This window comes from Toxotes jaculatrix, chromosome 4 (genome assembly GCF_017976425.1).
Source record: "Toxotes jaculatrix isolate fToxJac2 chromosome 4, fToxJac2.pri, whole genome shotgun sequence".
NCBI classification, from domain to species: domain Eukaryota; kingdom Metazoa; phylum Chordata; class Actinopteri; family Toxotidae; genus Toxotes; species Toxotes jaculatrix.
Window position 1 is genome coordinate 10389988 of NC_054397.1, and position 24859 is coordinate 10414846.

At 41.3% G+C, this 24859-nt stretch overlaps 2 protein-coding genes across 2 annotated transcripts; both read left to right on the forward strand.

Annotated features, from left to right (window-relative positions):
* Window positions 1-41: 41 nt before the first annotated feature.
* Window positions 42-7466, forward strand: mogs (mannosyl-oligosaccharide glucosidase). The gene is made up of 5 exons (XM_041037088.1): window positions 42-121; window positions 1762-2125; window positions 3398-3621; window positions 3793-3986; window positions 5017-7466. Exons 2-5 carry the CDS (start codon window positions 1777-1779, stop codon window positions 6785-6787), a joined length of 2538 nt encoding a protein of 845 aa, XP_040893022.1. The 5' UTR covers window positions 42-121; window positions 1762-1776; the 3' UTR covers window positions 6788-7466.
* An 11030-nt stretch (window positions 7467-18496) lies between these two features.
* On the forward strand, window positions 18497-20327 carry LOC121181030 (early growth response protein 4). The gene is made up of 2 exons (XM_041036790.1): window positions 18497-18653; window positions 18913-20327. The coding sequence occupies exons 1-2, from the start codon at window positions 18497-18499 to the stop codon at window positions 20241-20243; spliced, it is 1488 nt and encodes a 495-aa protein (XP_040892724.1). The 3' UTR covers window positions 20244-20327.
* The last annotated feature ends 4532 nt before the right edge of the window (window positions 20328-24859 follow it).

The window sequence follows — 24859 nt, forward strand, 5'->3', positions numbered from 1 at the left end:
GACATTACGTGAACGCAGCACAAGGAGACGAGTACACGTCAGTGGAAGCGAGCGGTGACCAGGAAGTGGCTAGTTAGCTAGCAGCGGAGAATGAGCAGCTGAGATTCTGGTATTTTGACAGGTCAGTAATCATTTGCTCAATGAACGTGAAGCTAGAACCACGTCCTTGAAGCATACTTTATAACCCACTGACTATTTAAATGCTTATTATCCTTCGACAGCAGGTCGTTATTCCTAATACTGACGTTAGCATTACGGCACTACTAGCGTGCAGCCTCCAGGCAACGTTGCCTTACCGGGGTGTAGTGGCGGGTTACCGGCTGAACAGGTGTCGATGATTTTAATCGGTAACGCTTTGGGTATAAGTTCAATTTATGAAATGCACGGCGACGTTTTCTGTCACCGCACGCCATGCATGGTGAAGGTTTGCCAGACCGCTGTTAGTAGCCTGAGACGTTTCAAGAGGCTCCGAGAAGACCCAATGCAGAAATGAGGACGAATATGATCTCATAAATGTAAATACAAGCAGATAATTCTGGTGTGTTAATGATAGCAATAGTTAAAAATATCTACAGTTGCAGGTTTATCAGATGCACTTAGCCAAAACCAAACCATTGCAGTCTAATACAGCAGTCCTGCCATTAATCCTTCCTGCTCTGTGGGGCTGTCACGATGAGTCGGTTAAACGGTTGGTCGATAACCAGAAATTTTTGAGCAAAAATATCAAATATTTGCTATGTATAGCTTCTCAAATGTGAGCATTTGATGCTTTTTCTTTTCTTTTTAAAAAAATCATAAATAACACTAAACTAAACACTTCTGTCTTTTGGACTGTTGGTCTGACAAGACATTTAAAGGTATCACCTTCAATTTACCTAAAGATGAAATTATAACAGGCATTTTTATATATCTACTCTCATTTTATAGTCAATTAATTTTTATGTCCTGTTTGATGTTGATCAATAAATTGGCCAGGCTGCTGGATTGGGCGATATTATCTTATTGCAGATATTAATCAGCTGATAAGTTTATTAAAGTGAAGACATAGCAAATCAGATCTGAGGTAATTTAGAAGCAGTGAACCCATTACCACGGACAAATTATGTTAAAGACCCCTTACTCCTCCCACAGTAGAACAAGACCCACAGGATAAATGAGACACAACATTGTCTGTGTCCCTTTGTGGTTGCTTTGCATCTCTTTGTAGTCAGTTTTTGTCAAACGTAGATTTTGTTGTTGTTTTGCACCTGTTTATGCTTGTATCTTTTTTTTTGGGGGGGGGGGGGGGGTGTTTTCCATGTTTTTTTTCTTAGTTCATTATAGTTCATATAGATTTTTTACTCATTTAATGTCTTTTTGTGTGAGGTTACACTTGTTTTGTGAGACCTGAGAACAAAAAACTGTCAGATAACCATATGAAAGAATATTGCTTGAGAGCTGTTTGCAGTTCATTCAGTTTACAAGTATGTAGAGCCTCATTCCAGTTTCAAAGTTACTTAGTTCATATAGGAAAGTTTAAGTAAGTATTTTATCCTGTATTGTAATTTGTGAAACTTGCTCTGTATTCGTAAATACAGTTTGAACAAAAACCTAAAGCAAAGAACAGGTGCAAATTCATAAAATGGTTGGTAGATGAGTGCATAAAGAAGCTTTGTTTGAAACAGATCTTTCTCAGCTCCCTTGACACAGCTACACACAACATATATTTATACATATGTATTCAAATCAAAATATCTTCCTCTTTTCTCCTCTTGTCTCCAGCTTCAGAAGGGCAGGATGGGCAGGCAGAGGAAGAGGGTGGTGAATAGTGAAGCTGCTCCCCTTCCAAGGAAAGATGAGAAGCCCTCTGCATTTCACCGCAAGGAGAAGAAAAAGAAAGTTGATATAGGCAAAGTCTTCATCAACATCTCCATTGGCCTTTGCATATTCAGTCTTATCTGGTTCTTTTATGCACTCTACATGCGGTCCACCCTGGCCAAACGGGTGGTGACTCTACACCCGTCACCTCCTGTCCTAGATGCCAACAGCAGCAGTGCTAAGGTTTCCCCGGAAAGGTTCTGGGGTTCATACAGGCCGCAGGTCTACTTTGGCATGAAAACCAGGAGTCCCAGGTCAATTGTGACAGGTAGGCAGACACATTCAGAGTCAAGCTGACGCTGATAAGCACATTTGTTGTGGGATGGTTAAAGGAAAATTTGACATTGACAGGGTATCTCAGGGTGTATTACTGTACATATGAGACATAACTTGGGATTTTAGTAGGGTATGGGTAGGCCTGGGTAATAATGAAAGAATCAAATAACAAAATATTTAAGTTTGAATACCTAAAAATATGTGATGATAAATGTGAGCATATTTTGGAGATGGTGTTTCTCAAAATGTCTTTTTAGAGATGCAACACATTTGTTGCAAATTCATTATTTATTTAACTCATGCACTGAGTACCAATGTATTAAAAAAACCCCTGCAACCTCTTCAACCTGCTGGTGGGCCAGTCTTTACAACTCATATTGTCAAAACCCACAGAGCTTTATTTTTCTGGAGATCCCAGAGTTTCTGAAGATAACAAATATATTACACTGAATTTTGGGGAAATGTGCATAAAATGAAGCTGAATAAATCTAGAATATTTTCATTTGATTAAAGGGCGCAGCCATAAAAACATGGGGTCTTAGGTTGTAATGTTTTTCTTAGTGAGTCTTAAATCTGTGTAAGGGAAAATAAATAGGGAAGACAATTTTTGATTTAGAGCTGTAACCATACAGCCAGACAAAAGCAAAACGTATTTGAATGTAAGAATGTGATTAATTAGTGATTAATCACGATGTATTATTAACAAAAAAGTGCACTTTCATAGACCAGACAGTTGTCTGTTTTTTAGATGCTGCCTTTACTATCAAATAACCCCAAAATCATGTCTGAAAATGTGTGGAATGCCACAATCTAATTAGGATGGATTGTCCTTTTAATGTTTAATTGTCTGCTTTTAAAAAATATTTGCTTCGCTGTGCTGATAAAACCCTCAGTGTTTAATTGCACTAGATCAGGGACAGGATGGGAAATGAGCCCAGGCACTTGTCAAATTCAACTAAATTTTGGCCACAGTTCCTGTGACTGTTTACCCTGTCAGCCAATTTGGATGACCAATATTGTTAGTTGACAGCACAAAGTGAACTACATTTTTCAGTACTAAGCACCAATAATTATGCACTGCTGTTCTGAATGCCCAGTTGACTGGTAGCTTAGTGCATGTGACCAGTGAAATTTGCAGTTTGCCTCTTTATCTCAAACTGTTGGCAAGTAGTTTTTATCACATAGTAAGGAGCCTAATTTACCAGCTGTGTTTGTTTATCCTATGTGTTTAAGTTTATTTAATTTCATAATCCTGTCTCCCCAGGCATGATGTGGATGCGTCAGTTTTCTGACATGGACATAAACTTGAGGCACACTTGTGAGCAGGGGGATCGTTTGCAAGGCTACGGCTGGCTGATGCATGATGGGATCACCTTTGGTGTCCAAGAAATCCGAGACAACGATTTCACCCTAACCACAGAGTTTGTCAAGAGGATGGGAGGGGATCATGGAGGAGACTGGACTTGGAGGATCACTGCCAAACAGCATGTGGGTTCTGGCTTATTCAGCCTTACTTTATTGTGTGGAATGTGCAGATGTCCCCTTACATGACCCACAGTCACTTTTTGCCTTGCATATTGCAGTTAATCGTTCTATTTAATGTCTTCTATTTGAAAAATTGATTTTAGGATGCTGATTTCTTTTGTCGTTACCCACCAGAGCTCTGCCCCTCAAGCACCAGTCATCTCCCTGATGGTTTACACAGCAGCAGACACGCAGGGCTCCCTGGAGGCTCACGTGGAAGAGAGAAACCGCCTCGCATCCATAACCGGTTTCTCAGAGGAGCTTGGAAACTTTAAGATCACCTTCCGAAAGCCTGTTACTGGGGAATTATCCAGCGCTAAATATGCGAGGTAAGTGCATAAATACAGGTAAAGTCACCAGCACTTTCAAAAGAAAGTGATCAATCACTGATCAATCGGAAAAGCCAGAGGGATCATAGTGTAGAATGACTGCCAGGGCTCAGTTTTATTATTTTTATCAAGGATAATTAGCAAAGAAAATTAACAGTTAAGAATTGCTTTCAACAACTGAGCCAAAAACAACTTTGGTAAACTAATAAAAATTTTAAATGAACAGAAAATAGTTTTGTTTCAAAGTTCTGATCCAAACAGTTCTACCTGATCAAAATAGTTCAGTTATCTATCAGCAAAGGTAGGAAAAGACATATGTAGATAAACCTTGATGAAAAGGTGAGAAGACTTTGTGAGTGCAACACTTGTTCATTAAAAAAAGTATGCTATAAATTACAGTGTGATGAAACTGTACATCGTTTAGCAGAAAAGCACTGTTCGAATGACCCTGAAAGTGGTCTCTTCACACCTGTCTAAATCCCCAGCATCAGATGTGTGGTGTTTTACACTTTGGTTGATCCTCAGTAGCAATGTCATGTTGTATTGTAGAGTGATCCTGCATGACTACTGGGTTAAAAAAAAAAAATGCAACCACTAGATGGCAGCAAAAGCAAGATTTTCAGCCTTTGACTCATCTATTGCGTCGTCATTGTTGTGATATGCCTTCTGGCAGAAAATATATATATGTAGGTAATGGCTGGAAAGCCAAAGAAAACTAGACCTTTTCCTTAAGGGCTCCAGTCTTTTTCTGAAACACCACAGCTGCCATTTAATCAGTGAAGGTGTTCATCCACCTTCAGAAACAACTGTTGTAGTATTTTGTGCATTAAGTGGAACAGGACACTCTGCTAGCTCTCTGCTAACAACACTCACGGGGAGCGCCAACATTTCACACATTTATGAGGGCCAGAAAAGACCAGCATAGCATAATAGAAAGGTACAGTATGCATTAAGAGACCAGTACAACAGTACTTTTGTCTCATAGATTTGAAAAGACAGGACAGTTAACAATAGTTTCTTACCTTTTCAGTTACAACTATCTTCAGACTGTGTCTCCTGGCTTGGAGAAGCTGACTGACATTGTGAAGCACAGTCTGAACCACAGGTTTGTGTACAACTTTCCCTCTGGTGAGAAGAGGCATTACATTGCCGTGGACACCTATAAGCCTCCTCATCACCAAAACCAACAGAAACCCGCTGACACGAGAAAAGAGAGTGACTTTGTGGTTCACCAGGTGACCGTCCAGACGCCGTTCCAGATCGAAGTTTTGTTTGAGTCTGGAAGCTTCAGCAATCGTCCCAACCAGCTGGTGGGCTCGATCATGACCCAGGAGCTGGAGAAGAGGAAAGCCGAGTTCGATGCAAAGTTTGAGAGGACTTTTGGGCTTGAAAGCAAAGGTTTTAGCCAGGCACAGATTAAATTTGGCAAAGCAGCACTCAGCAACATGTTGGGTGGAATGGGCTACTTCTATGGCCAGTCAGTGGTGCAGTCAGTCTATAATGAGTACCCGCTCCTGTACCCTGAGGGAGCTTTATTCACTGCTGTACCATCACGTTCTTTCTTCCCCAGAGGATTCCTTTGGGATGAGGGCTTTCACCAGCTTCTGCTCAGTAAGTGGGATCCCCAGGTGACCAGGGAGGCCATTGCCCACTGGATAGACCTAATGAATATGGAGGGCTGGATCCCCCGTGAGCAGATCCTGGGTGATGAGGCTCGCAGTAAAGTCCCAGCTGAGTTTGTAGTTCAGCGGAACGAGAATGCCAACCCACCTACTCTTTTCTTAGCTCTTCAGGAACTTATTGAACAGTTCTCTGCTAATCCAGAGAAAGCAGCTTTTCAACCAACTTTGCCTTTCCTCCGACGACTCTTCCCCAGACTGAAAACCTGGTTTGAATGGTACAACACCACACAGACAGGACCCCTACCTAACTCCTACCGCTGGCGTGGACGGGACAAGGACACCAATCTTTTTCTCAATCCCAAGACCTTGACTTCGGGCTTGGATGACTACCCTCGAGCATCACACCCCTCAGCTGATGAGCGGCATGTGGATTTGCACTGCTGGATGGCCTTGTCCTCAGGCATTATGGCTAGTGTAGCTCGGCTTCTAGGCGAGCCCTATCAGGACTACGAACTCTCCCACCAAGTGCTCAGTGACAACAACCTGCTGAATGAGCTCCACTGGTCAGAGCAGCTCCATGCTTTCAGTGACTTTGGCAACCACACCCAAGCCGTGTCCTTGCAGCAGGAGAAGGTGTACGTACCTCCTGGACAACCTCGTCATCAGTTCCCTGTGGCTCGCCTCGTGCGCTCAGTCCGCAGGGCCCCCAAGCTGCAGTTTGTTAATGCTTTGGGTTATGTTAGCTTGTTCCCCTTCTTACTTCACATCCTCCAACCTGACTCACCCAAACTAGAACATATCTTCAGAGACATGAGAGACTCCAACAAGCTGTGGACGCCCTATGGCTTGCGTTCACTCTCCAAGAGTGATCCCCTGTTTATGAAGCGAAACACAGAACATGATGCCCCCTACTGGAGGGGTCCAGTTTGGATTAACATCAACTACTTGGCAGTGAGAGCCCTCCATCATTACAGCAACATAGAAGGGCCATACCAAGAAAAGGCAGCAGCCCTTTATAAGGAACTCAGGACTAACATTATCAATAATCTTTATAGACAGTATGTTGAAACAGGATATATCTGGGAACAGTATAATGACAGCACTGGCAGGGGCCAAGGAAGCCACCCCTTCACTGGCTGGTCAGCGCTGACAGTATTAATGATGGCTGAACAGTACTGACACTGTAGATTTCATCTCGGTTTCTAAGGTACTGGTCTTCATTTATCTGGATGTGGTCAACCATGTTTGGGTATAAAAGAAATATGACTTGTCTGGTTGATAAATCTCTGCTAACAAGATCCATCTGAAAAATAGGCATTTATCTCATTTCGACATTTAACCTTTAATTAAAATAATAGGTTTCTCACAGGTATTCTCTGAAGGGCGATTTCAAACAAGTGCAGCTACCCTGACTTTGCTGTATGTGGAGCCAAGCACTGTCTAGTACTTTGGTTATGTACTTAAGACACATTTGAACTCATATTCCTGACACTTTCACACGCCTGCACCTTCACTGCTTCAAACTGCAATCTTTAATATGGGAGGTTTCTGGGAAAGTACATGCATACATGAGCATGTTGTGCTTTCACTTCAAATAAGGGACTTTATCATTACATGTGCCATTTTCTCTTCAATCTATCATATGTTGTTGATTCTCTGTCTTAATGAATGATCATTTTGATATTGTTTTTAAAAAAAAAAAAGAAGTTCTTCAAAGTCTTGCTCAACATTTCTATGATTCCTGCCTCGAAAAGCAGCCCTATTTTGTATACACAATCTGTGGTTTGACTGGCAGGAAATACAACATGGACTGTGACATTGGTCTTGTTTTGTTAAAAACAATAAACAGTTTAAATAATTTTTGGTCATACTCTTTTTTTTTTTGACAATGTTGGCATGGTACCTCCATTGACGGAAGTAAATTGCTAATTTAATCTAAGCCTATAGCTACAATCTCTGCTTGAAATGCAAGGGACAGGAAAACACTGTCCACCTTACTCCCCTTACTCTCTAATATGAGCTTGGTTGTTATTGCTTAGACCCTGATACTCCTTCACACTGGGCGCCCAGTCTGCCTGGGCAGTTTTTGAATGTGTGCACAGTTTAATGTTTATACCCTGTATTAGTAAGGTTGTTTTTATAGTCAGTAGGTGAAATCCGACCATGGCTCTTTTTTCTTTCATTTTTCAGCTCTTTAGTGTACCCAGAAATACCTCTAAGGCCAGTCTTGCAGTAGTACTAAGTATCCTACGTTCTTATTGGCTTCCAGCTGCAGTTAGTGGCATGAACTGTCCCTGTTTTGTATGTAATGTGTTGAAATTACAGGATGTCCTTTTAATCAACTTGCTGTTAATGTTCAGCACAGATGTCAGCACTCTTCTGTCAGTCAAAGCAGACAGGAGCTTCAACACACTGTGACCTTAAGTACAGCAGCCTGCTCCTCTTTCTTTTGTCAGATGGCACATTTGAAGGCCTCATGCTGACGTCAATCTGCTGCAAGTTATTTCTTTCTTTTTTTTTTTTTTTTTTTTTGCATGGTTTCCATGGAGCACAGTTGTTGTGAGGGCTTGGTGCTTAATTAGCTAACATCAAAAGGCATGGAGAGTACATAGATGGCAAATTCTTTTCACTCCTTGACATATGCTGGCATATATTCACAGACCAGGGCATACAGTGGCAATGTTCCTATTAATACTTTGACACCAAATATAAAACGTTGGTACTGAGAGCACAGATACCGGCTCTCTGTCTGTGTGCATGACCACTGGGTTCCAACCTCTAGACTTTCATGAATCCTTTGAATGGGCTAGATGTGCAGTTGTATAGTTGAAGGCTTAGCATGGTGCATTAAGGTTGCACGGCTAAAAATAGAGCCTCTGTCAGTTAGCAGAACAGCAGATCTGTGAAGACACAGATTGGTAGTTTCACCACATTTATCTGAAGATACAGTATGTCCCTCAGTTTTTCTGCTCATGAAAACTGTAAATTCAGAGCAACACAAATAAACACTGTAAGTTAGCGACTGTGTGCATCCTGAAAAAGGTTTCAAATGAATCTTTTAGCAATTTTCAACATTGTAAACCATTCAGTTGACTGAATCTTCATGTGTTTTAAGATCTCAAAAATTTGTGTATCATGTATCACTGTGCACTGATGCCTTTGGGCTCAGTCGTGGGTGACACAAGCTCATCATTTGACCCTTTGACTTGTTAACGCAAAGCACGTTATCAAGGGATTTGGACACAGATGAGCCATATCCTCTGCCTTTTGCCATTTCTCTCAGAGGAAATGGATTCCACATCCCCTCAATGCAACTACAGTCGAAAATGCATTTATTTCTTTGAAGAGTGCGGACAATCTGTGTGACTAAAGCACTCACTGCGCAATCCATCCCCCTCACCCAAGACCCTTTTTTCACAGTGAGATGGGATAATAGCCAAACAGCATCAGAGCTAACTAATGTGACTGCATAATAAACAGATGAGTCAGGGAGTATTCATTTGCATATCATCCCAACCTTATCAGAGCTCCTACAGTATATAGTGAATATTTTGTGATTGCCTACTACCAATGAATTGGCTGATGAGTGCAGTGAATGCAGTGTCCAAATGGCTGCAGCTCAGTGTTGAAATGGTGTATATTTTATGATGGAAATCATTATACATCTGCAGAGTAATTATAAAGTTGTCTAATAGTTGCTGGAAATACCCTACCACACACACACACACACACACACACACACACACTCTGTAGCCACTGACTGCTGTATTGAATGTAATTACTGGGAACTTATGCTAGAGGGAGCTAATTAATAAGGCATTTGTGAGTGGGAAAGAGGCTTTTTGAATACAGCTTAGCTATCATTTTACTTACAATGGAGAGCTACTTAGAATTAAAGCAGTATAAGTGGATAATTATGCTAATGGCTCAATTTGGATTTAAGATATGGTGGCAGGCTGTATTTCTAGATGATCACTGCTATTGCATTACAGCTGCTCTCTCGCAGGTTCTCTGTGCGTATGTGGGCTTGTATGTTCATACTATCTCACTGGAGATGTCAGATGTTTTGTCCTGAGGCCACACAATAGTGTGTGTGTGTATGTGTGTGTGCACTCCTCTCTGACCCAACTTTTTACTTTTTTGCCTCCCATACAAATAAAAAGGACCTGTGGGCAAACTGGCTATGAACTTCTGCATTTTGTGACGTATGCATCATTCTGTCTCTCCTTGTACCCTGATCCTCATGGCTATAAACAGTTTAATGTGTCAATTTTCATTAGCTTATTGCATGTTAATGTTGTTCATGGTACCCCGGCTTTGACATCACTACCCTCCCAGGACAGTGTATCAGTGTTTGATCTCCTTGACATCGAAACAGCAAGCCTTCCTCTCAGCATGAATGATGATGCCACTGTCCTAATTGCTGTTTATACCTCTTGCCTTTCTGTAAAATACCCTCCAGGATCCAGCATCTCCTCTTCTCTCTACCCTGCCTTTGCCCCCTAGAAGCTTTCTATTGAGCACCAAACTTGCTTCAGCCAACATAGGTCTATGTATGTTATGTAAGGCCCACTATAAATAGGTTCACCCGCGATCTTTTGTCTTTACCTGATTCGCTCTTAGCCCAACAGTTTTTATTTCTGGAGAGAGCTGTGGAAGCTAGTGCAATGTAGAGCTGGCCGTTTCCATAGTTACTTTTGTTAGCTGCAAGCTCTTAACATTCTTCATCTGTTTCCTCACATGTCTGCTGTTAGCTATTTGTTTGAGTCTGTTTGCATTGCATGTCCTCCTAATGACTGTATGTGCATCGATAAAGCAGTAATGGAAACAATTCTTTCTAATTATTAACATTCATATCTTTTCATATACACGTTGTGGTGTCACTGGATGGAAGAAAGAGCAACAAATAGAAATCAGTGTGGGTGCAGATGAGTCAGAGACTAGAATATGTAGACCTATTAACTTCTGCTGGTCAGAAGTACATGCAATTAGTCCCATGTTGTGTGATAATGATTTTGTGTAGTGGATGTTATTGAGTTTCAGGGGATTGTTGTTGTATCTGGTAAAGCAAATAACCTAGATATTTGCATTTTGACACTTTTTCTGCAGTTAATCATTTAAAAAAAATCAGTTGTAGAGTAATTAAAAGAAAATGTGAAAATTCACTCTTCCCATATCACTGATTTCTCTTGAAAATGTGCAAGTAGTTAGGTAACAGCAGGTACAGTAGCTGGATCAGGCCCAAGAATTGGACTGTCAGAGTGCTGCGAGCATGGATCCAGCAGAGAAGAGGGCAAGGTGGGAGCCATGCGAGTGCAGTGTGTGTGGAGGAGTCTGGGGGCATGGTTAAAGAAACACTGGGGCATTCCGCAATCACGATTGGAGAGCTGAATGTGATTCTCACCCATCCCTGTTGTAGAACCAAAGAGTACAGGCGGCTGGGGACCAAAGTGGGCGAGTGCGAAAGTATTTTTGGATCGCACGGGAAACCTGCCGCACCAACAGCAGCAGCAGCATCGGGGCCTGGTACCGGGCTTCCCTAACCCACTCCCACTCTCAGAGGAAGAGCAGGAGAGATGTTCCTTCAAGAGAAGAACCACGCTTCCGCTGCTTTTATTTTTCTTATTTGTGCTATTTTTCTTTCAATTGCCCAGCGTTTGAATGATGATGTAGTATATATAACTATGCAGAGCCCAACATGACAGAGAGAGAGAGAGGGAGAGGGAGAGAGAGAGAGAGAGAGGGAGAGAAAATAACGAACTTGGCAGCTGAGGCGAGTATCTTGTATTTATAGAAAGTCGTGTTTCCGGCAGAGGTTTCTGTGGTTTTAGCACTCCCAATCCATTTTTGCGGTGTCTTACAGGCCCTATTGTATCCAGGTTTAGATTGAAGATGTTCCCTCATCTAGCGCCTTGGGGGGAGATTTGACTGTGAGACATGTCAGAATGTGATTTGGGGGAGGCAGATGGATTTCTCCAGCTCTTGTGCAACCCCAGCTTTCGTAGGATTGCTCGAACAAATCTGCTTTGCATCGACAGACTTAAAAAGCCATTAGTCAAAAGTACAACACAGCACTTGAGGCTGAATTTAAATGTGTTTGCTCTATGATATACATATATATATATATGCATTTCATTGCTATATGGATGCAGGAAAAGCTGTAGCCTTCCTTAGTTTTTTCAGATCTCAGGTTTTTTTGTATTTGTCTTACAGATTCAGTACAGTGTTTCCTGTATAACCTCTCCAGATCATGGTAGGTTTGAAGTGCTTTTTTATTTCAAACAGCAACGACAGCCTCTGCATCTCTGTGGATTTCCTGGTATGGATCAGGTTCTTCTATTATTTACTCTCAAACAGTGTGGGTTGCATAGTTGGTTGACAGGATGCCAAGGCATTGAGACTTTGAGGAGCTACTTTATATCAAGTGAGATATATTTCATTTTGAAGTAAGATTTATAAGTACAAAATGTTTGTCTTTTATGCTCTCGAGTAGTAATGTGGAAATGACACCAGAAACAGCCAACACTTCAAATCTTATAGCCTTGAGACAAAAGCTAGTCTGGGTTTTAAATGGTTGAGGTCTGAGAAAATCAAAAAAACAGTGGAGCTGTTCTGTCCACTAAATTTAGAATTCCCAATGGAAATCCATGGATGAGAAACTGGCTACTGATTTTCAATAACGGGTGAAAGTCTCCCACTTATCTGATTTTTTTTTTTTAAACCAGATTTAAAATGTGCTTTTCAGAACAAAAGCAATAATGATGGCAGTAAGAATAGCAGATGACAGCTGATTTTGTCGCCATTACTCCTGAACGTTGTCTGCTCACCTCTGGTCTCTGGATGAGATTTGAGGTCATAGTCTCACTCTCATGAGGAATTGAAAATCTAAATTCTAAAACTAGTATGTACAGAGCCCAAATTAGGTGTAATATGTAATATGATCCATTGATATGTTTTTGGTTTTTGTCTATAGCTTGATTGTTGCACAGTTTAGAAAAATCAACATGCCACAGCTTGTAGAATTCATCCTAAGAGCCTCAGCTTTGTCTGAAGCAGAATGTAGTATCATGTTCGAGGTACTGCTTTTATTTTTAGATGTTGCTGGTGATGATGTGTCATTAAGACTCAATACAGCAGGAAACAAGTGAGTTTGATTACATTAGTTTAGCTCAGTGTTGTCAGCATGGTAGCTCCTTTTGTTATTATAACACTGAAGAACAATATTAAAAGTCAAAATAAGAAAATATAGAACAGACTTTAGTGTCATCTTGGTCAGGTAGTGATCTCAGTGGCCAGTCACTCCTCACTGCCTCTTCAACTCTATCAGGCACCCACCTGCAAAGCAACACTCCCACACCCTGTCCAGGAGTGAACCTGAAAATAACACGGCCAGGGGTTTACAAATACAGTATAAAAAATTATTTACCTTCTCCCGGGTGCACAAAGCTTTCTCTTCACCTATGGAAAGTAATTTAAGGCAATGCACATTGAATCAATAAAGCAGGAGTAATGAAATCAAAACATAAGCAACAGAGATTGGAAATTTTTCTATTGTGACAGTTTTAAACGTGAATGAGAATAAGTCTGTAGTTGTCAGGACATTGTTATTTTTAAACATGTAGAGACTAAATGACTTTGCTGTACAGGAGCATTTTTAGTCACCTCGGCACCATGTCTCTAGGGATGGCAATGTCGGTCTGACGGTCAGTCCAGTACAGACTGAAATAACTCAACAACTGTTAAATGGATTACAAGGAAACTTTGTGTAGACATTCATGGTCCCCACACTACAGATCCTAATGACTTAGTAGTCCAGTTACTTTTCCTGTTGAGCCCCCATTAGGTTAACAGTTATGATTTTGAGTGAAATGTCTCAACAACTGTTTGATGGACTGCCATGAAATTTGCCACACTTACTGAAACTGCCCTCAGGTTAAATTGTAAACAACTTCAACTTTGGTTTGGTTTACAAGCGTGTTCTCATGCTGACATTAGCATTTAGCACAAATCACAACCTTACAGTGCTGTTAGCATGGCTGCTGTCTTGTTCAAATGCACATTAAAATGTATATGGAGTGAGGTCACAGTAGTAAGTTCAGAGGAATTCTGAATCTCCTGGTTAATTAAATAACTAAATAAATAACTAAGATGGACAGACAGATAAATAGCTGGCTTGATTAATTTAATTTCTTACTTTATGTAGACACACAGGTTAATTAACCTGCTACAGTAGAAAGACATACTACAAGTCAAGCTTATTTTAGGTCAGGGCTACACTGAAGCATGTTCCACTTGTGCTTTACTGAAACTAACCATTCAGTAGACGTGCCAAGATCCTTTCATTACATTAGTGTTTCATCTTCTGTCCATAGCCAGCACTTTGAACCTCTTTTCAAGTCAATGTTCTTACGAAAACATGGAAGCAGCTTTGTAATGCTCTATATTCTTTCTTTACCTACCGGACTGTTCAGTAAGAAGCAGGAGCATTTTGTCTGATAGTGCTCAGATGTAAGGGAATAAAACAAAGGCTTTCATTTAACTTTCGCCTGTATGGAGTTACCCCTGCGCTATAATGTCAGTAAGTGCTAACATTACATAAATCCATTACTTAGTCCCTGTGCTGTGGCATTTTATGGAGGAGAGAGGTTAGCCACACTGCAGTTATCATAACAGCATCCCGTGATCTGAACTCTGTGTGATCAGATTGGTTTTAATAGACTCTGGATTACTTGGAGGCAGTTCCTCAAAGCTAAACATCTCTGGGCCTAGAATTAGAGTGCACATCTGAGGTGAAAACGATTTGTTCCGGAGAATGTCACTGCTGCGATGAAAGAGCTTATACGCTATTATCATACACTACCTTAAAAAGATGACAGGGAAAGCGACTCACAGATCCTTTGATACATTTTCCACCGCTCAGTATTGAAGGAGATAACATAAAATTTGAGTACTCTAGTATAAGCAGGTTGTTTATTATGTCTAATAGTCTCTTTGCATTTGTGCTGCAGCAGACACAACATATTTTATTCCATATAGCCCACAGGCTTTCTTATCTTCAGATAATCTTGTCCATAACAAAGCACACTTGCATGCTATTCAAATGGCCTGAGATCTGAGCTCACAGGAGCCCTTTCATTACGTCTCAAAATAAGAAAAGAAATTCTGTGGTTATTGGTAAAATGCTGTCTGTAGTGCTGTGAAAGAAATGATTTTCTGATTTGGTCCACTTACTTTATAACATTCTTACTTGTATACAGCCACGTGCATTGGTGACCCCTTGTCACGATCCATATGAACAGTGATTTCCTCCTCGCAGGTTGTTTGGTTCTGACCAAACCTGGACCTTTGTTGCATGTCATTTTTCCTCTCTCCTTCCCCATGTTTCCTGTCTATCTCAACTGTCGGTTGTTTAATAAATGCTAAAATGCCAATATCCCCTCAGCGTCAGTATCATTAGTAGAATCTAATGCAGTCCAGCACAAGTGTTCTGCCATAAAATATACTTTTATAATGCCATTAATGTTCAGTTTGTGTTGATACTGTCTTAGAGGTCATAGTTAGTGGTGGCGTTGGACCGGAATGCATTATACTGAGAGGTGTTTCTAATATTCTCCCCCACTCATGAATGTAAATAGGGAGAACAAAAAAATTACAAACACCTCTTTATATAATGCAGTCCAGCACATCACCACCTTTAACTATGAACGCAGTTGTAAACATATTACTGAGTTCTGACAATGTCACCAAAAACTGAATGTCATGAGCTTTGTAAAGATGGAGGTTTCTGTTCTGGATTGCATTAGATTTCACAGGTGTGACTAATAAATTGGCCATTCACTGTATAACAATAATAAACACGATGTTGTGTAGCCAAAATTTGTTTTACTTTTTCTCACCCCGATAATCATCTTGTAACTCACTAGATTAATTTTGTTACCCCTTGTGAGCACCAGTGACCCGTATTCAGGTCAACTGCTAAAGTAACAACACATGTATTTAAAAGTATTAAAAATAAAAGTACCCATTATGCAATTGCATATTGTTGCAGTTGGTCTAGATGGGGCTAAATCAGTAGCTTTATGGGGGTTTCTGTGTGTTTTGTAATGTACGTGTAGAGTAGAAATGTTTATTATAAAGTACAATGTTTCCTTAAATAATGTACTGTAATATAACGTAGTAAAGTAGCGAGAAAAAAAAAGACGGGTACCATATGTGTGTAGGGTACCATATATTTGCGTAAATGTACTTTATTACTTTACATCATTGAGAAATCACTGTAAGTGCACATCATCGCTAAGATATTGATTTTGGGTTGTCAGATCTTGGACCTCGCATCATCTCGCATCCTTATAACAATGGGGGGGGGAACACATCAGTAAAGCCAAAAGACTCAAATCATCCCATAAGTGTGATGATGGTTGTGTAGGGCCTTTGTATATCGCCAGTACATTATAATATCACAGTGCTTAAACTATAGAGCCCCTGCTTGTGTTGTATCAATAGGATCATCACGATTCTGTCGACCCCTGTTTCCGTAGAAAGAAAAGCATCCCAAGATAACGGTAGAATCGTTGCGGCTGTAGGGACTAGAATTTCCCATAAGTCCTCTAGGGTGTGATTGGTTTGATGTCATGCAAAAGAATACCATTCAGATGAATACAGAACCGCAGCAACCCTTCAGTGCCAAGGGTTTGTGTGCTGCCGTTTCATGTGTGATTACACGGCTGAATGCTGCACCGTCGCTATCCGTGGTCCTGAACCTCCAGCCGGTGTCAGAGGTCTGCTGCAGACCGCAACGTCCTATGAAAGAGTATCGACTTTTTGTAATAGGAAGTGTGACCACGGCGTTCACCCGGCAACAGATGCGAAACTGAAAAAAAAAATGCTTTGGGGGTTGAAATGTCATGTGAACAGTTGGGTTCAACCACTGAACACCTCAGGGGTGTTATCGACTCCCTTCAATGCTTTTAAAGGCCAAGGGTTCGTTTAGACTGGGCTTTGCAGTTATTCACCCTGATGGTGTAAGCGACCACAATTTCCAGCGGCCACACGAAAGCAAGTGATATTGTGAAAGTAAATGTAAGCAGTGGACCGTCTGCAAGAGGTGCTCAGTTTAACTCCTGAAAACATGTAGACCGTGTAGTCTGGCAGGCGGCAGGCTGTATCTTGTATTGGTATGAAAGTAAATAGTGAAACAGTGTTAACTTATATTCAAAGATAATCTTGCGGACACGGATTTTGGAGAACAGTCTATTATCTGTTCAGTTTCCTGCAGTTAATCGTCCTTTAATGTGTTGCTCCTTAATCCTCACTACAAGCCAATTTCTTTGTGTGTGTGTGTGTGTGTGTGTGTGTGTGTGTGTGTGTGTGTGTGTGTGTGTGTGTGTGTGTGTGTGTGTGTGTGTGTGTGTATCATATTTTCTGTATGTATCATGTGTTGCGTTTGGTGATTTTGAACTTGAAATGGACACTGGACAAAAACAAAACTATTATCCCGATTCTTCTGTAACGACTTTTTAGTATCAGTGGTGTCGTTCTGATCTTGCATTCTGGGCTTTTTAAAATATATTTATATAAAATATATATCTGTGGCATTGTAATTATCACTGCTTGTTGTATAACATATGCTATGTTTTCTCACATTGAAATGACTTTAAAGGGCATGCAGTGTTTAGTTTGCTGTAATATCTGTAGGCCTACACTATCTTCCTAAAAGTTGTCACAGACCATTGGGTTAATATCTCATAGACTAATACATTATTATAAAAACCATACATTTCCATAGCCTAAACTTTGTTATGAGACTCATGGAACAAACTTGTAAATGCAAATGTTTTGCTGCTTTCTGAAAAAAAATTCCAAAATAGTGTCTCTGACCTCTGATGCATAGACTATAATCTATGCCATTCATCAAATATCTGCTGTTTATTAAAGGCATTGCGGATTGTGAAATACAATAAAATAGTAATAAATAAATCAAATTCTCAGACATATTTAACTTCATATTTCCCAAATCTTATTTCAGAACTGTAGTGCTTCAGACTCGCTGAGTATTTCTGTCGTATTACTCGTTACATTACCTTCCACACAGCCGATAGACGGCTAAATACCTTTTTATAACCCAAAACTGGAATACCCCCCCGTGTGAATGATCAAGTCAGTCAAACAGCGTTGGTGTCCCCCCTTTTCTTTTGCAATGTCTGATCTCTCATACCGTGAGAAAACAAAACTAAATCGGCGGATGGAGGCACCTTATACGCCGTTTGGGGATAATTCACCTTCAGAGTGATGATTTGAGAGGTGGAGGGCTGGAGGGTGGCACCAAGAATGACGGCCTCGTGTTTTCACCATGGCTTTACTTTGATATTCTCTTAATTGACATGATAAATCGTTAATGTGTGAAGAAATACCATCATTACAACGTTTCTACCACCCAACGCTGGTCGCCACTTGTTGCAACGTCAGACTCCATCTCTCCAGTATGGGAGGAGGGAGGATTAGGGGGGAGGCAAAGGGAGGAGGGAGAGGGGGGACTCCGTCACATCCTCTGTCCATATATGGGCATGAAGTTTACACGCAGCGGGGAATCCTCTCACTGGAGCTGATGAATGGGGAGGAGGGCCGAGGGAGCTGCCAAAGTGTATATAAGGAGAGAGAGGGGAAGTCGCTGATGTGAAATCTACAGCAAGCAAATACCTACCGAGGAGCAGAGACGAAAAGGAATACCTTTAATTGCTTTTTTATATCTTTTGACACAGACCACTTTGGATCATTTGTTGAAAACCATCAAAAGGGGGGTTGAAAGAAAACAGTCATCTGCATAATTTGTTCTACATTATCCCCTTTTACCTTTTTCCCTGGGAGAGACGGACTTCTAAGTGCATCATTATGTTGAACAATATGGATTTGAATGCGAAAGATTCTTTTTACCCTCAGTTTGAGAATTGCAACAGTTCTTCCCTGGGAATGGAAAACAGCGTGCGGAAAGATAACCAGGAGGTGTACGTCGATGCAGAGCGGGGGGTACCTGCCCAGTTTGGCCACGGTGAGTTCGCATCTTTTGCACACTCGATAAAATGTGCATGCATGAGAATTTAAACGTGTTAAATATGAGTACCACAGGAAATAGGTAGCACTTTTGGTGCACTCGTGTATGCGAACGCATCTCATCAAGGTAGCCCTGTGCCAAAATACGCATGAATGTTTATGTAACGCTGATTATTTTCTTCACCGTTTCATTTGCACTGATTCTCAAATACAAAACCCTCGCGATGACAAAGTTTTGTCTCGTTCTAATTCAACAGAAGGAACCCCTGCAACCCTCAAAACCGAAGCTTCCAACTCGGAATTTGCTTTTAACCCCTGCGAGTGCCCAAAAGACACCTACACCCCCTCCTCGCTCGCCTACTCTGGCAGTTTCTATGTTGAAGCATCTCAGGGAGCGCCGTGCAGCACCGAAACACTCCTCAATATGATCACTGAGATCGTGGGTATATCTACACTGCCACTTTCAGAAGTGCAACAGAGCGGCAGCAGTCGGGGAACTTATCCATCGCCTGCGCCGATGGACAGCAGCAATGGCAATTTTGGAGACCCCGGCATCAAGAGGCAATCCTACACCTGCTCCGGACCTACTCCTCCTGTATATTCTCCGGACCAGACGTGTCCGAGGTATGCTGACGATCAGGCCGGCAGCCAGGCCCAAGACCCGTCCACTTCCCAGCTCAGCTTCGGCTCCTCCCGAGCTCAAAACCAGAAGAAGGCTGAACCAAAGTCGGAGGCGGCTTCTTTCCCTGTTGTGGTCAAGAATGAGTTTGAAAGCAGCTGCTACGAGTGGGGATCATTTAATAAGTCTGACTGTTTGGAGACGAGTTTCCAGACAGAAACCTTCCCGATGTCAAGCGATTTCCCCCCTGATCAACAAATGGATGTAAAGGAACTTTTAGACACGTTCCCCCCAATTTGTCCCAACCCAGAGATGGAGTTTAAAGTGGAGGGAGGAATCAAGCAGGAACCGTGTTTCTCTGACACCTGTTCTCAGAGCTACTCCAGTCCTCTGTACAATAATTACCTCCCACCACCGCCGATGGGCCTCTCCTCTAACCTAAAACCCTTCCCCGAACCACCACAGTCATCTAATCAGTGCGATTCCTTATACACATCACCAGCTTTACCGAGCACCATAGACTCCATCCTGTACTCTTCCTTGTTGCCAGATTCTTTTGCTCAAAGTTACACGACCCGTGCGACGAAGCCCCCCAGGGCCAGAAAGAGCCCCGCCGCCTCTCACGGCCCAGCCAAAGAGAAACCCTTCACCTGCCCCATGGAAAGCTGCGACCGGCGCTTCTCTCGCTCGGACGAGCTCAACCGGCACATCCGCATCCACACGGGCCACAAACCTTTCCAGTGCCGCATCTGTTTGCGCAGTTTCAGCCGTAGCGATCACCTTACCACCCACACCAGGACTCACACCGGGGAGAAGCCGTTTTCCTGCGACGTGTGCGGCAAACGGTTTGCCCGGAGCGACGAGAGGAAACGGCACGGACGCGTACACCTGAAACAGAAGGAGAAAATGGAAATAAAGCCACAGGTGAACGCCGGTGCATGGCCATTCACTCTTCCTGAGGGAATTTGAAGACAAGGCCATGTGTCCACATATACAATATTAGGATCTTTCCGTCTTGGAAGATAAGCCAGCTGACTACAACTTGATGCCTGAGTTGGTCTGACTGGCATGCCAATGCCTGACATAAGAGGTTTTGCTAATATTGCAGTTTTTGAGGAGCAGAGAGTTAGAAAGAGGTCTGCTTCGGCCTTATTGCCTGCTGCTGATGCTGCTGACTTTATGCAAAGATGCATAAGTTGTAAAAGCCGGTAAACAGATCGACAGTGACTTGTTGCTGTTACTGTCACTAGAGCCAAACCTCTCTGCTGCGGCATTGCATGACTGCTGTTCAGCACCTCTTCATCTGGACAGCTCCATCCTCCATCCGCCTCTGAGCCTGGATGGATTGCACTTACAGATTATTAATATCTCCATTTAAGATTCTTATTTTCTGCTTTTAGCATTCTTAGAGCAATGGTTTGGACTATGTTTCTTAAAATGCATGTTTATGTCAGTGTTTTTTTTTTCGTTTTTTTTTTTTTTTTAAATCCTTAAACCGGAATATCAACCACTGTCAAGGTTTTCCTTCACTCCTCAGTGAGGGTTATTGACATGAATGTAGGCTAACATATTTATGGCTTCGACCATAAAGCTGTCCATCTTTGATCCAATTTAGTGTTCGTTTAACTTCTTATCATTTGGCTGTCAGTGTTTTTTGTCATTGGTCTTTGTGTTGTGTTACAATTGTTTGGATAATTACAATTGTGAAAGATATATCATAAATGGGAAATAAATATATTTGTATTACTGTACTTCTTTGTATTTTTATAGCTAACTGTATATTTTACATTTATCACATTTGAGTGTCATTTCTAAAGTGAAATGTATTCTAAATCATTAATAATGTCTTGGTTTTTTGAGGGCTATTGTTTAGTAAGACAATATTTTAAATGTTACAATTTGATATCAGAAACATTTTCGCACTTCATCCCATTGTTGGTATGATAAGAGTTATTTCACTGAACTACTGATCTAGATTTAAAAGGAACCAGAATGTACACTAGTTGTGGTACAGCTTTTCAACAAAAATGAATTTACAGTATGTACAGAAGTTTGTTAAATCGAGCTAGAAATGACTAGCAAATCATATAAACATTGCTTTTGAGTAATCAGGTAGCACACATTGCTGCGAGTTTCTGTGGACTTTAACCTGATGATGAAAGCGTTTTGACACCTGGTATCTTTATTGGAGATACTGAATGCTGAAATGTTCACTTTAGCATAAAAAAACAGAAAAACAAACAAACAAAAAAACACACAAAAAAGAAAAAATTAAACAATGTTGAGAGTTTGGTGAAATTCTCACCAACAGGGTACTGCAAAAAAAGTGATTTAACTCGCCTTAAGTTATATTAACTGTTCAAATAAAGATTTTGTACATACACAGTTTCTACAATACTTTAAATTAATATTGATGTTGTTATTTTTATGAAAAGTTTATGAACAAAATAAACATTTTCTGGAAGCAGCAAGTTTCTTGTGCATGGTTCAGAGTGATCAAACGGACTATTTTCCCTCTCTCACTTTGCTCAATCTGTTTTATACAGTGTTGAGACCCCCCATCGGTGCATTCAGATGAGTGTATCTCTTCCCAAAATACACTTTATAACAGGCCACCTGTGGCACCACACTGTAGCCCTAACATTAGACAACGCAGTTCTGCCCTGTGACTCACAAGGCTTTTGACTCAAACACATTTAAGTGAATACCCTATTACTCAGTGCTGTGGTTCTAAACCCCCCCTTGACTTCAAATATCACTTTTCTCATGATGTAAATGTAGGAATGAACACCAAGAACGCCGTGATAATCTCTGCAGGAAAACTGTTCAACAGGACATTTTCTTGCCATGTCAGTGAGATGATCTGATGCTCTCAGTTCATTCATTCCTTTGTTCATTCACTCATCCATTTTTGCAATAAAAAGATATTAATTTCCACTCAATTGCTGAATGCAATTGTGGTCTATTATCATGTATTTTTTTCCTCTCAAAGAATGGTGGTACTGAAGTCTCCTCTTGTCAAAACTGCCTGTGCATTCTTGTAAATGAAGTTAATGGTCTCCGTGCCTTGAAATCTTTCTACTAGAATGAAAAAAAAAGGAAGAGAGAAAAGGCGGTGGTGACAGCCATTTCACCATGAAATGATGAAATTCACTCACGTTGAGCATAGTACAAGTAAAGTTTTAAATAAGGAAATGTGACTCGTTTATAGTGTAACGTGTACTTGCAAGAGATTTGGGGAAGAAGACTGTGGTTTCACACATAAAGTGGGTTTCCAAGATGCTTTGTGCTCCTTGTGTATCTTTTCATGATGCCAAGATCTTACAATCTGTCATTGCAAACCATGCAGGCATGTTTTACCAGGGACTCCATGGTGGTACGTAGGACATGCATGTGCCCATGACGCAGTCGGCTGGCAGAACACTACTCTGCTTGCCCACGGCAGTGCGTAAGTGCCTGCGTTGTCTGTAGCTGACAAACATACTGTACCAGTTGTGAAAATGCAAGCTGCCACATGGAGCACTGTGAATAGTATGTACCCGTCCTCTCCTGTCCATCACTCATCATCACTTACAATAGCACAGGGCCCAACCAGCATCAACATGCACTCCCTCATCTGTGTTGTTTTACTGGCAAACATTGTCCAGTGATGGATAGTTGAGGTTTTGAATTGCAGTGATGTGCAGTCACAGTGACCATTATCCAGACACTTGAAGACTGAAGAGTTATTGAACTCTGGCCAGTGATGGAATTTCTGCATTTGTGCATTTGGAAGCTCAGATTCACATTTGCATACTGTAAATGGTCCTTGATAGATCTGCAGCATGTGAGTCCGATTTCAGATGCGTTGTCTTTATCGAACACATTTACCGTGTCAGAAACTGTACTAATCCTTGCTTTGATACGGACAAAAGACATAAATCAGTTCTTTTCCACCGGCTGACATTTATGTTTGTTTTTCTTCCTGTAGATGTGCGTAATTGCTGAAGCCATTAAGTAACTGTGCAGGGAGGGCACATGACCGCCACTGAGAACCAGGCTTTCTCAGAACATGGGCCTCTGCTGTGAACGGTAGCACATCGAGTACATTAAACCCTTAACAAGGTATTACTTATGCAAACATGTCAACATTAGGACTGTTGAACTGGGGGGGAGGGGGTTTATTCAAGTTAGTGTTTCTGTGTGACTAACGGATTCCATATGTAACTGGGGAGAAAACCATGAACAGATGCGATTTCACTTCTTCATTGTCTCATCCAATTAATCGCTTGATGTAGAATTGCTTCTGGATAAGTCAACGGGGCTATTTATCTCCTTTACCAAATGAGTACTTTGGCTCAGGATTAAATAAAAAAATCCTTAAAAATGACAGTGATGGATTAGATGGCCTCAAAGGATGAGGATAAACGTCACTGCAGAACGATATGTACTTACATTTTCATTACTTGTAAGAACAAGCTTTTTCTTTCTTCTGATTGACACACAAAAGTTTGTTTTTTTCTGCATAATCTACTTTTTAAAAATTATTTCTTTTGCATCATAAACAAGCAAATGACCTCCAGTAGGTCTATATCATATAGGCTTATGACTGGAGCATGCCGCCCTCCTCAGTGTCAAGCCCATCCACATCTGTGGTGCCATTAAATGTCTGAAGTCTGTCTTGAGAGGGACAAGTACAGCCCCAGTCGTCTCTTAAGAGCCCAACATCCCTTTTATCCATGCTTGAACTCCAAACAATTCTACCTCTACAACAATAATCCAATAATGACTTTCAGAATGTATGAAAATGAATTTATTTGCTTATATGAAGGATCAGAGGCAGTTTCAGTGGTTCGAGCTTCAGCTTTCAGGTCACCTCAAGTACCTATTAATAATCACAGTCCTACTTGAGACGGTCTATATGGCCACGCAGTCTCATTCGCTTGTGGATTGATCTATTGTGGGGTAATCACCACATAATTTTATGCGCACCTTTAAAATGTGCACAGGGGCACGTCATGGTCCTTGGGGTGGGCTCAGTAATCAAGGTGCATAATCGCATGGCGGTAATGGCAATCAGGCTTAGCAGATTAATTCCTCGGATCATACATCAACCCGTCGGTCCTGTATCTGATCATGAAGAAGGGTGTAGGTGGTCTGGAGAGTGCAGGTGATTAAAAAGAAGAGAACCATTGCGGCAAGAAGGAGCTCGTTATGCAAACATTTTAAAGTGCCTAATTCTTTCCATTGTTATGGCTCCCAAATTCTTCATTTGTATTACTGATCAGGCAAAGCACAAGACTTAGAAAAGAACTTTTTCCTTGCTCCTTCATAAATTACAAGTCAACTCCAGGGTCAAGGACTCCAGTCTACCACTTTTATCCTGTGCACAACATCTCTATGGTAACTACGACTAAGGACTTACAGTGTATGCTGCACCTAAAGTGAATGGAAAGCGGTGGACATACACTAGCTAGCTGAATGACTTGATAGCAATTCAATTACGCAGGAAAATTTACAGCTGCCCTTGGAACATTCCAGGTTTGAGCCCTTACAATACTGCCACAGCCGTGTGGTGCAGCTGTGTATACCGTGCAGCCTCCAGG